The 13,225-nt window shown below is 44.9% G+C and overlaps 1 protein-coding gene across 2 annotated transcripts in view; it reads right to left on the reverse strand.

Moving 5' to 3' along the window:
- Nucleotides 1-316: 316 nt before the first annotated feature.
- The window catches only part of TMEM201 (transmembrane protein 201), a 28,007-nt gene continuing 15,098 nt past the window's right edge, over nt 317-13,225 (reverse strand). The window contains exons 7-11 of one of the 2 annotated variants that reach the window (XM_075603584.1): nt 10,324-10,550; nt 8,853-8,924; nt 3,095-3,367; nt 944-1,081; nt 317-856 (exon numbers count right to left, since the gene is read on the reverse strand). In XM_075603584.1, the coding sequence (XP_075459699.1) occupies nt 759-856; nt 944-1,081; nt 3,095-3,367; nt 8,853-8,924; nt 10,324-10,550 (808 nt within the window). In that variant the 3' untranslated portion in view covers nt 317-758. Of the gene's footprint in view, nt 857-943; nt 1,082-3,094; nt 3,368-8,852; nt 8,925-10,323; nt 10,554-13,225 lie in introns of both variants that reach the window. The other variant, XM_075603583.1, reaches the window with a different exon arrangement.

The raw sequence follows: 13,225 nt of genomic DNA on the forward strand, positions 1-13,225 counted from the left end.
TAAAGACACAGACTCTGTCAACAATGACAACAGGAATTGAACCAGGTTCCCCTGACAAACGCCATGTCAGCTTCCAGTGACCCTGGGCAAGTCACTTTATCTCCCTGTGCCTCATGCACCAAAATCATAGAGTGTAAGCTCATCTGGGCAGGGACTGTGCCTGTAACATTCCTACGTGCTGTGTACCCCGCGCTGTACTGTAATGCGCCGAGTCCCATTGGGAGAAAAGGGCTACATGAAATAAAGTTGTTAAAGTAGGTTTGTTCTACTTTATATGTTTTCTTATATTCTAGCATGTCATAAATAAGAAAATCACTCTAGACAAAAAAGGGCTTTAATAAGCCTCCACTGCTCTATTAGGAGTTACGTGGAACAGAGTTACAGCACACACACATATCAGCCACTTTTATTGGTTTACCCAATATTTTTCTTTTATTCCCACTTCCTCCTGCTTTTGGTATCCTAAAAACATTATTATTATTATTATTTTTTAAGCTGTAGGATGAAGCTCTAGAGGAAACCAGTAAACAGCACCTTTCCTCCACAGCACAAGTCTAGTAAAACAGAAACGGGTCTCTCAAACCAGCCCCCCCCCCCCCCCCCCCCCAGCAATGGTTTGTGCAGCACGGAGGCGGGAACGCCATAGTGATGGGAGCAGCAGGGGAAGCTGCCCTGATAACCAGGCAGTGGCAGTATCGTCAGCAGCACCATATGGCGTTGGGCAACAGCATCTCAGACATCCCAAGGAGTCCCAGAGGTCAGCTAAGTATCGGGTAAAGGTAGACCGAGACGAAGAGGACATTCACTGCGAAACTTAGCACCAGGAGCCCACGAAGTAACGAGAACCCACCACAACCTGCGGAACAGAGAAAAGGTGAGCTTATGCACCACACTCCTACGCTCTAGTGAAAGCTTTTGTACCCATCAAACCGGTGACACACACCTCGCCAACGTGAAGAAGAGTCCAGATTCCCGGTGGTTGTATCCACTTGGCATGCAGAAGAGTGAGAGGAGCCATTTTCTTTCCTGCGGGTTGTGCCACTGGAGACGCTCCCAGCTTCCCCAGGAATCTTCATATTAGCTAAAGAGGCGTCAATGGAGTTATTAAGTGTAGCGGCATGTTGTTTTTTTTTCTCCCTACCAGTTATGAAATCTCACAGAAATCTAATGTTACATGTTTTCTCATTCACTAGCAGATTTCAGTTACATAGTAGACGAGGTTGAAAAAGACATACGTCCATCAAATTCAAATCTATGCTAAATTTAGACAACAGATACTTTATCCTATATCCGTACTTACAGAATATTCATCCAGAGGAAGGTAAACAGAAATCCCAGTGAAATATCATCTAATGATATCTCCTAAGGGGAAAATAAATTCCTTCCTGACTCCAAGAATTGGCAATCAGATTTGTCCCTGGATCAACATCCTTCCCATGTTTACTTATTTGGTATATCCCTGTATACCTTTCCTTTCTAAAAAGATATCCAACCTTTTTTTGAACAAATCTATTGTATCTGCCATCAGTCTCCATGGGTAATGAATTCCACATTTTAACTGCCCTTACTGTAAAGAGCCCTTTCCTTTGTTGCTGGTGAAATCTCCTTTCCTCCAACCTTAAGGGATGGCCCCGAGTCCTTTGTACTGTACTTGGGATGAATAGTTTATTTGAAAGCTCCTTGTATTGTCCCCGAATATATATGTATATAGTTATCATATCCCCTCTTAGACGCCTCTTTTCTAATGTAAATGAATCTAATTTAGCTAGCCTCTCCTCATAAGTTAGAATGTCCATCCCCTTTATTAATCTGGTGGCTCTTCTCTGCACTCTCTCTAGTTCCATAATGTCTTTTCTAAGGAGTGGTGCCCGAGATTGTACTCCATATTCAAGGTGTGGTCTTACTAATGCTTTGTATAATAATATAATGAAACAATGATGCAGGGCTATCCTTTTCCCCTCCATCTGAAGGGCATCCCCCAGCAGGCATCAGTATTCCCATTCTAAAGACTTGGAAAGGCACTTTCTGGAGAAGGAATGTGAGTGCAGCAATATCCAACATGAACCCCGGCCCTGGGCAGCTGTATTAGCAGTCGAGATGTAGAAACGTTTTGCGTGTTTAGTTGAACGTAGCCAATGGCACTACTTCGATTCAGCAAAAAAATAAAGTTTGCTTCGGTACAAGAGGTTGTGGCATATTAAATTAATGCTGAAAAGTCAATGGACATTGCATTTATCGATGACTATTACTTTCTTAATCACATCGAACTTTAAAACAAACAAACATTTTATGTTTTTTATTACCTCGCCGGGTGCTATTTTGCCCTTTAAAAAAAAGGCAAGAGAGAGCAGCATTAACACCAGGGATCCATCGCAATAGAACTTTTGCCCCCCAGAACGTGGCTCACACTTCCGCACGCACACCCTGGCAGGTTCTGACATCTCTAATTAGCCGGGCACTCCAGGGTGGTAGGACGTCCGCTCCAGCGGCAAGTGACCACAATTAGCAGACTATTTGGTACCCTGTAGAGCAGGGGTTCTCAACTCCAGGCCTCAAGATTCAGGCTGGCGTTCAGGATATCGCCGCTTGAGCACACTTGGCTCAACACTGTGCTAAAGCAGGCTCTTCAACTGAGCCACCTGTGCTGAAGCAGGGATATCCTAAAACCTGACCGGTTGGGGGGGGAGGGGGGGAGAAATGACAGCTGTGGATAACAAGGCCGATTTCTTCCTATTACTGGCAAGAGACGAGGTTTGTGTTAAGTCACAACCCCTCGTGTTCACATCTATTATAAGAAATTGGCTATGGTGGTGTTGCAGGACAGCTCTGGGTAGGAAATTGGGTTGAGCGATTAAATATAAGAACATTTAACCTAGAGCTACTCTGTGCTTAATTTGACTACATGCACTATAAATAATGCCTGTGAAGTCGCTGTAACAATTACATGGACGCACTGAATATTCTGCTTGTTGCCAGCCATCCTTTTGCCCGAGTGGCTTAATAGCTGTAAACCATAGGTATCCTATCATCCTATCAATATTTAAGCTGCCCTGAATGCCACGAAGGAATCTCTCGCATCCTCAGACACACTCACCGTGACGCTTTGCCGCGTAGTGTGGGAACTCCGGGGGATACGAACTACTGTCGGGGTGCGAGGCTTCTTCATAGCTGTTGCGGGTCTGGATTCCATCACACGGGGCAGAGGAGAGGCCCAGTTTTTGCCCCTGCAGGTTGAGGCGGGCAGGGCTGATCAAGGGGCGGCGGTGATACAAGGAGCCGGAGCTGGAGGTGGCAGAACCAGCTACCGAGGGAGTTGGCGACGGGAGTGGAGAGGAAGCAGAGCTCCCGGACAGCAGAGAGAAATAGTCTGAATAGAAAACAAGTGGGGAAAAAAATACATGTCTATTTAAAGCTGCAGACCAAGCAATATCCTGTATTTTTTAATACATCTGTTATGTACTATATAAAAAAAAAAATGACAAGTATTTTCTCAAACAACTCTGAATTACATTTTTAAGGTATTATAATGTAACAAGCATTTTTTATTTCTGTAGCAACTATTTACAAAGTCCCATCCCCTTCCTCTTCTGAAACAGGCCCTGGCACACCCCGTTTTGAGCCCTGACCTCTCTCTAGCAGTGCACCAATTGTATCTAGTGACTGCCTGGTCACATGATCTTCCCCACAGAACTTTGCATCTTCGGTCCTCTTCTGCTGCACTAACAGCTATTTAGCCATTAGTGAACCCACGAGCCAAATCTTCACCAAAATCGATCACAGGGGAACGGATCGATCGGCAACTTAGCTAATTACTTAGAATTGTGTGGATTGTATTGATGCACATATTTAAAAAAAATACAATAACCTCACGGCAGCTTAGACAGCTGCTTTAATGCAAAATACGGTACATTTTTGCATTAAAAAGTCTTTGTTAGGTTTTCCCATAGTTAACCATTTAGGTCTTGGGTAGCCAACTCAAATCCTCAAGGGCCACCAACAGGTCAGGTTAAGGATACTCCTGCTTAAGCATAGGTGGCTCAATCAGAATGACAGCCACCTCTGCAGAAGCAGGTATATCCTCAATACCTGGCCTGTTGCTGGCTCTTGAGGACTGGAGTTGGCCGCTCCTGCTTTAGGTGAAACTGAAGGACCAGAGAGAGACAAGTGGACATTTTTAATTCTGTGGCTGAATATGTTCGTTACACCCGTGACCATGCTGATTTTCTGTGGTTCATAAAAATTCTTTTTTTGGATAGAATGCAGGTTTCCATCATCTTCAGTGTCAGAGGCCAGCAGCCTAATCTCCACTATAAGGATTCAATCTGCAGCCTAATCTTCACCATAAGGATTCAATCTGCAGCCTAATCCTCACTACAAGGATTACATCTGCAGCCTAATCCTCACTACAAGGATTACATCTGCAGCCTAATCCTCACTACAAGGATTACATCTGCAGCCTAATCCTCACTACAAGGATTACATCTGCAGCCTAATCCTCACTATAAGGATTCAATCTGCAGCCTAATCCTCACTATAAGGCCTCGGTCCCGCTGCGCTCGTTGGCGCGGGCGGCCATGTCGCGAGTTCCCCACCAGCAGGGGAATCCTCGCGATCCGGTCCCGGTCCCCCCTGGCAGCACAGCTGACTACACGCTGTGGCGCGTCAGCCGCTAGGAGACACAAGAGAATGGTGATTCCTAGCGTTGACGCGTCACGTGGTGTGGCTGTGAGACAATGGGGAGGGGAGGCTGCGGGAGGAGGAGAGGCTTCGGGGAGCGGGAAGGAGTGTGGAGTGAAAGCAGGTGAGTGCCTGTCTGTATATGTGTGTGCCTGAGTGCCTGTCTGTGTGTGTGTCTGAGTGCGTGCGTGCCTGTCTGTGTCTGTTTGTGTATGTGTGTGCCTGCCTCTGTCTGTGTGTGTGTGTGTGTGTGCGTGAGTGCCTGCATGTGTGTGCGCGCTTGTGTGTGTATGAGTGCGTGAGTGCCTGTGTGTGTGTGTGTGTGTGTATGTATGAGTGCATGCGCGTGTGTGTGTGTGTGTGTGTAGCAGCTCCAGCCCGAGTCCGTGGAGGGAGGGGGGGGGAGAGTAGCAGCTCCCTCCTGCAGCCCGTGGAGGGAGGGGGGAGAGTAGTGGGACCCTCCTGCAGCCCATGGAGGGAGGGAGGGGGGGGGGGGGAGAGTAGCGGGTCCCTCCGCTCAAGCCACGCCCCCCCTCCCTGTCAATCCTCCCACTCCCGCCCACCTCCCGCTCCGGCTCCCTACAGACCGCATATCGCGGTCTGTGTATCTCAGCGCACCGCCTGTCAGCAGTGCGGGTGCGCTGACTCTGGGAGCGGGCCTTAGCCTAAGGATTACATCTGCAGCCTAATCTCCACTATAAGGATTCAATCTGCAGCCTAATCCTCACTACAAGGATTACATCTGTAGCCTAATCCTCACTACAAGGATTACATCTGTAGCCTAATCCTCACTACAAGGATTACATCTGCAGCCTAATCCTCACTATAAGGATTACATCTGCAGCCTAATCCTCACTACAAGGATTCAATCTGCAGCCTAATCCTCACTATAAGGATTACATCTGCAGCCTAATCCTCACTATAAGGATTACATCTGCAGCCTAATCCTCACTATAAGGATTACATCTGCAGCCTAATCCTCACTACAAGGATTACATCTGCAGCCTAATCCTCACTACAAGGATTCAATCTGCAGCCTAATCCTCACTATAAGGATTACATCTGCAGCCTAATCCTCACTATAAGGATTACATCTGCAGCCTAATCCTCACTGTAAGGATTACATCTGCAGCCTAATCCTCACTACAAGGATTCAATCTGCAGCCTAATCCTCACTATAAGGATTACATCTGCAGCCTAATCCTCACTACAAGGATTACATCTGCAGCCTAATCCTCACTATAAGGATTACATCTGCAGCCTAATCCTCACTGTAAGGATTACATCTGCAGCCTAATCCTCACTATAAGGATTACATCTGCAGCCTAATCCTCACTATAAGGATTACATCTGCAGCCTAATCCTCACTGTAAGGATTACATCTGCAGCCTAATCCTCACTGTAAGGATTACATCTGCAGCCTAATCCTCACTATAAGGCTAAGGCCCCGGTAACTCCGCTGCAACGCGCGCCCGCGAGATTGGCGGCGCGTGCAGCCGATTCCCCGGTCTGCAGTCCACTGCAGGAAAAGAGACCGGGGGGAAGGGGGGGGAAGAGTGGCGGGGGAGTGGCCATGACATCACCCGGCAGGTTCGCCCTCATTGGCTGAACCGCCGGGGGGCGTGGTTTATCACTCCGTCGCAGCTACATCTGCAGCCTAATCCTCACTACAAGGATTACATCTGCAGCCTAATCCTCACTACAAGGATTACATCTGCAGCCTAATCCTCATCATAGGATTCAATCTGCAGCCTAATCCTCACTACAAGGATTCAATCTGCAGCCTAATCCTCACTACAAGGATTACATCTGCAGCCTAATCCTCACTATAAGGATTACATCTGCAGCCTAATCCTCACTATAAGGATTACATCTGCAGCCTAATCCTCACTATAAGGATTACATTGTGACGATGGAGGGGATTTGGCCCGGGATTAAAAGGGGTTGCACCCCATTTGGCCACCCCTGACCCCACCAGGGAGACGAGGGGTTAACTGGACTGAGGTCCAGAAATGTGATTTCACCCCTGTTATAACCTGTAAATGTGTATTTTCCTGTTGCCCCTCTGTTATTGTACCTCAGTTTCTGCACCCACACACTAGAATCCATCCGGGAGCACAAGGGTTAATAGTCCGTTAATACTGTGTCTCCAGGTATGGACAAAGCAAAGGAATGTCTCTGAAGCTATCAGGATGACAGATGGCCCTAGAGTCCCAATGGCTAGAACTTAAGTTTGGTTCAAAAGGTTTTATCACCCTGTCTCTGTGAGAATGGAGGGGGGCACATTCCATAGCAGTTTTTAAGTGTTGCACTTATCACTGTCCAACACAGGTTATCTTGTCCAAGATCCGGAGGGGTAGCTGGCCTGGCATTCCATTTGCACATGTGGGGCCTCAGAAAGGAGACCCCAGAGTTCTACTGCACATGTGCCAGCTAGCAGGGGGGCCTGTCCTAAAATGTGTTCCTGCATCAAAGATTGGCTGGAGATAATTGCAAACCAATCCCAGGGTCTTAATGTTACAGATAGAGGGACAAAGGGTTTATAACCTGCTGTTTCCCATCTATCCTTTGTCTTCATTTTTGGTCTTCATGCAAAGTCTCCATTCGTTTTCGTTTGCTGATATGGTTACCTGATACCACCTGAATGGTTTCCTGATTGCTGAGAGAAACGCTATGCACTGTCTTCCTGCCCGAGGTCTTTTCATGCTTTTGGGTGTCTTTATGACTATGAAGAGTGCTGTATGAACTGCCAGTCCAGCTGTGACTGCTTCATCATTTCCCTTTTACGTAAGTGTCTATATTTTGCTTGTTATTTGTACATATTTGCTGTGTTCACCTTTATCAAGGAATAAATTATATTTATCATATCTTAAGTCTCGTCCCAGTTCAAACCCAGGTATATATATATTTATATATAGTTTTGGTGTAAATTACAGCCTGTCGCAAGCTCTCGTGACATACATCTGCAGCCTAATCCTCACTATAAGGATTACATCTGCAGCCTAATCTCAACTGTAAGGATTACATCTGCAGCCTAATCCTCACTATAAGGCTAAGGCCCCGGTAACTCCGCTGCAACGCGCGCCCGCGAGATTGGCGGCGCGTGCAGCCGATTCCCCGGTCTGCAGTCCACTGCAGGAAGAGAGACCGGGGGGAAGGGGGGGGGGGGAAGAGTGGCGGGGGAGTGGCCATGACATCACCCGGCAGGTTCGCCCTCATTGGCTGAACCGCCGGGGGGCGTGGTTTATCACTCCGTCGCAGCTACATCTGCAGCCTAATCCTCACTACAAGGATTACATCTGCAGCCTAATCCTCACTACAAGGATTACATCTGCAGCCTAATCCTCACTACAAGGATTACATCTGCAGCCTAATCCTCACTACAAGGATTACATCTGCAGCCTAATCCTCACTACAAGGATTACATCTGCAGCCTAATCCTCACTACAAGGATTACATCTGCAGCCTAATCCACACTATAAGGATTACATCTGCAGCCTAATCCTCACTACAAGGATTACATCTGCAGCCTAATCCTCACTATAAGGATTACATCTGCAGCCTAATCCTCACTACAAGGATTACATCTGCAGCCTAATCCTCACTATAAGGATTACATCTGCAGCCTAATCCTCACTACAAGGATTACATCTGCAGCCTAATCCTCACTATAAGGATTCAATCTGCAGCCTAATCCTCACTACAAGGATTACATCTGCAGCCTAATCCTCACTATAAGGATTACATCTGCATACTGGAAAGGACATTTTCAAATGGGTATCCATGTGACTGGGTGATTTTACATGTATATTGGTGTGAACTTTAGTGGGATGAAAACTATAAAAAACAATTGACAGAGTAACCTCACATACAAACATCCTCATGAATGACAAGCAAAGATTTGGGAGTCCTGGATCCAACAAAATAGATATTAAATGTTGGATTCTCTGACCCCAGTCACTGAAGTCCATGAGACCGGTGAAGCAGAGCGAGAGAGAGACTTTTAGGGCATTAGTCTCAGCAAATGAGTCACACTGGACTGTCCTCTATTGTAAAGCTAAAGACTTGGAGAACAGGAAAATATAAATCAGAAGACTGGCTGGGGCTGCTTCTCTTTGGAAAGAACCCTTCCCTCCCCGGCCCCACAATATTTGTTCCTCTGTTTCCCTCCTCACCTGATCCAGGTGAGTCCTTGTGTGCCGAAGCCAGCGATGCGGGGCGGCTTCCACTAAACAGATACCCGGAATCTAGAACACAGAAGCAAAGCTGCATTAGTAGCCGGCACGTGGGAAGCATCTCTGCTGGAGAGGCGTCCAGAGCAGAATAAAAGGAAGTGCGTTCAGCGGAAGTGAAGATTTATAAAACAGTGTATTCAACCTATAACTAAATATTGAGGAAAATACATAAGTGTGATTTAATGTAATCATTTAAAAACATATTGCATTGGTTTCTAATCCCATTTTTTTTTTTTTTAAATCTCACATACTGTCAATACTTTAAAAAAAAAAAAATTATATTGTTTTCATAATGATATTTGCCATTTTATTTAGCCTGTTAAGTGAACTTGTGATATTCCGTAACGGTCAAGTGATTTTTGTGCTAAGCCACAATCCTGTGGTCCTTGGGAATGTTTGCAAAGGAACATCTACTGCCTGCTCTAAAAGGACAAGTGTAAGGGCTCCAGAGTTCTCACTGCATTACTATCTATTCCACGACCACAGGCAAACTTGTCTGTGCTACGTCACACTGATTGCCGTCTTTAATACCAACCAAACCACCATGAACAGCAACAACAGCCAATGCCAAGAGAAGGAACAGCAAACAGGAAATGCTTGACAAAGGCTCGGTGCGGAACGTAGCATGTCCAGCGGCTTTTCAAAAATAAAATCTGTAAAGATTTAATCTAATATTCTCCAAGTGTTTATTGAAGCAAGAATGGCAAAATAGAGGTGTTGCAGCTTCTTTCATGTATTGGATTGGTTCATTAAGTTGGGACGCCAGCTTGCGGAATATACACCCTAGATGTGTTATTATATCATTGTGAAGTTCAACACTTGTTCCTGTTTGTTTAAATTTGGAGGAACTCACCCCCCCCCCCCAAACCCTCCTGCTGGACGCTCAGTCTGTGGTAGGAATAGTGTAGTAACAATGGAATTAGAACGGGACAACTTTCAGCACATGCCGATTTCCGTGCATAAGTTCTAACCAAAGGGCTTTAAAAGTCTACTTCCATTTGAAAACCAACCACACATGGGACAGCGGTATATTTAAAGGTTTGATTCTTATACGATTAGATCTCTGGCACAATCTTTACCAGGATAAACTTTGAGAAGTTTCAGCGATTTAAACAAATATTACTTGTTCTTAAATCATAACTGATTAGTTAAATTTTGGCCTACACTAGACAGTCAAAAGGAAAAAAAAAAAAAAGGGAGGCGTGGACAACACACAGTTCCACTTACTCAGAATACAAAACCAAGATCGTAGATAGAAAGCTTCTCTAGACAGAGACTATTGCCTGCTGTGTTATACCCGGTTATTGTGGGCCGAGAATGTGGGACAATCCGTTTTTACACGATTTTTGCCATGGTAATTGCACATTCTGCAGAACGCGTCGGCATATTAAAGGAGACGGTGACACTTTACCTGCCCGGGCAAGTGATGGGATGGTGCCAAGGGAGAGGGCTCTGCTCAGACGTCCTGGAAGTGAGGATGGGGACGACCTGCGCTGGGAGCGGTACAGCTGCTGGTTCATTAGCTGCAGGAGCCCCGGTGGGGTGGAGAGGAGCGCAGTTGGTAAGTCGGGGAGTCCTGCGCAGCTCATGGGGCTGGCCAAACTTCCAAAGGGAGAGACCGCATCACCAGAGAGGTACCTGCTGGGGGAAGAGGGATGCTGAACAAGAGACAGTCACCAAAAGGGAGGGTGGGGGGTAAAGACAGGTGGATCTCCCTGACACTACCCAATGAGAAGACATGGGGGGGATCTGGTCATTTTCTTGACCCTACTTAGAGTTGTGCAATATACTGAGGAGACAGCAATATTGTGATTAAAAAGTTTATATTGAAATGTATTACTGTGGTACAACCGTTATTCACCCATGAGTGTCATTGACATTTTAGGGACATGCAGCAGCATCACAGAGGGCAGATCTGGTGAAGTCAAAGGGATCCACCCTTTGTACTCCACCCCTTAGTGACAGTAGAACCTCTATGTATATAATTAATTTAAATACATTCCAAATGGTGTTTTTTTTAAACATGAATATAAAATAGTGGGACGTAAAATGACAATCTGAATATCCTTAAAGAGAAATGTTGCATTTTTGCCCAAACCTGGACTCCAACCATGTCCAACTTAATGAAGATCTAGGCAAAGAGCAAAGTGTTTTTATTCTCCCAAGGTTTATTGATGTAGTGTGCTCTAATCTAATGTATTACTGTCAGCATCGCCTTAAAAAATAAAATTTGCGGGAATTGCTCCTTTAATTAATTTTTTAACATGGGTTTGAAGCAGGGGGGTCTCTGGAGCGGAACACCATTAATTTTAGCTCCGGGAAGCACCTACTTCCCAAGATCCAGACCTCCAAAAAAGGGGCTTACAGGTGTTATTTATATGATTGTATTACTGCTGTGAAGCATGATGTACATTAATGGCGATAGATTTTATTTAATTTATTTATATATATAAAAATATATATATATATATATATAAAAATATATATAATATATAATCTATGTATAGAAAAAAGTATCAGCAGGCACTTCACTGGCTTGGGTAGGGTAGGTGCATGTTCTATAGTATTCAATAGATAATCAGTGTAACCCAATGGGAAACAAAAACAGCACTCGGGGTAATAATGCAAAAACAAATATATTGAAGAAAGACAGGCACAAAAATTCCAACGTTTCAGTCCCGTATAGAACTTCCTCGGGGGCGTGCTGAGTGCTGAGTGCTGAGTGCTGAGGAAGTTCTATACGGGACCGAAACGTCGGAATTTTTGTGCCTGTCTTTCTTCAATATATTTGTTTTTGCATTATTACCCCGAGTGCTGTTTTTGTTTCCCATTGGGTTACACTGATTATTTATATCTATCTATATATCTATATCTCTCTATATCTCTCTATATATATATATATGACACACATACCAGCCAAGTTTAAAGCTCCTGCGTCACGCGGGCCCATCGGAAGCCAATTCTGATGACGTCACGGCTTCCTGTCGGTCTGCAGGGCGCGGGAGCTTTGAAACTCCTCCATTACGTGAACCCCGCTATCTGAGACCCCCTGGTTCAAGTCTATTTTTTTTATTTTTTAATTTGCACAAAAAAAAAAAAATTTTAAATAAAAAAAGGCTCGGTTGTACTGCCGCTTTAATAGACAAATGGTCTGTGAAAGGTTATATAAAGTGGCCCTCATCAATGGTTTGCAAAAATGTTATAAAGTGGCACTCCACAATCCTGTGACTTTTGATTCTAAGTTCGAGATGAGCACACAGGATAACAAACCGCTACTGCACTTTGATAATTAAGTGAAAGTAATGAGAAGGAACATAGATACAAATATAGTTACAGATTCTGACAAACCTGCATATAGTTGATGGTAAGGGGAGTTTTTTTTCTCCATTTCTTAATAGTATATACAGAACAAATGAAGATTGCAGCTTTAAGTCAATCAATCCTTCTCAGTAGTAATATGTGGTTAAATATTACAATTACATTTTACAACCATTCATCTTTTGGCTGGCAGGGACTGTTAAAGCTTTTTTTTTTTTTTTTTTTAAACCAAATTCTTCAGGCGAGCGATGAGATAATCAGGACAGGGGCATCAAGTACAAAATAAAGTATACGGCCCAATATCTTCTGTGTTGGAGGGGTTACATTACAGATATATTTTATAATTGAAAAGGTCCTCACGGACACAGCTCAGCCCGTTTCCCTGGCACTGCATCGGTTATGGCACCATTTGCTTTATGTGCAGATGTAGCCAGCAGGTGCATCTTAAACTAATTGGGCTTCCCTCAGTTTTGCTGTTGTCCAAGTAGAACGCATCGGCACTGAAGGGATTCTTAGAAATAAAATCAAAGCGCGCCCAAGATAATTAAAACCAGCCGTATTTTACACAAACCGCCCCGAGAGAAACAAGCAACAGCAATTAATAAAATAGATCAACTACTAGTTAAAATGAAATAAAGACCTTTTTATAGCAGTGGAGGGGATTGAATAGAAGGAGAGCACATCCAACCCTCCCACCCCCTTCTCAAAGGGGGAAAGCAGGGGATTATAATAAAAGGTATTTAGAACAACCTTCTGCCAGAGGGACCCACCATGCAAGCCAACAAATGGCAGGCACTTCTGACAGCAACATGGCCAACTGCATGTTACGAATGCAGGGTTTCTCATGTACAGTCCCCCAGACTCCCCCGCCCCACTACAGGTCAGGTTAAGGCTCTCTCGGTTTCAACAGAGTTGGCTCCATCAGTCGCTCAATCAAACAGTCACCTGTGCCGAAACAGGGCTCTCCTACAAACCTGACCTGTTGGGGAGGGGTT

This window comes from Ascaphus truei, chromosome 6, assembly GCF_040206685.1.
Source record: "Ascaphus truei isolate aAscTru1 chromosome 6, aAscTru1.hap1, whole genome shotgun sequence".
NCBI lineage: Eukaryota > Metazoa > Chordata > Amphibia > Anura > Ascaphidae > Ascaphus > Ascaphus truei.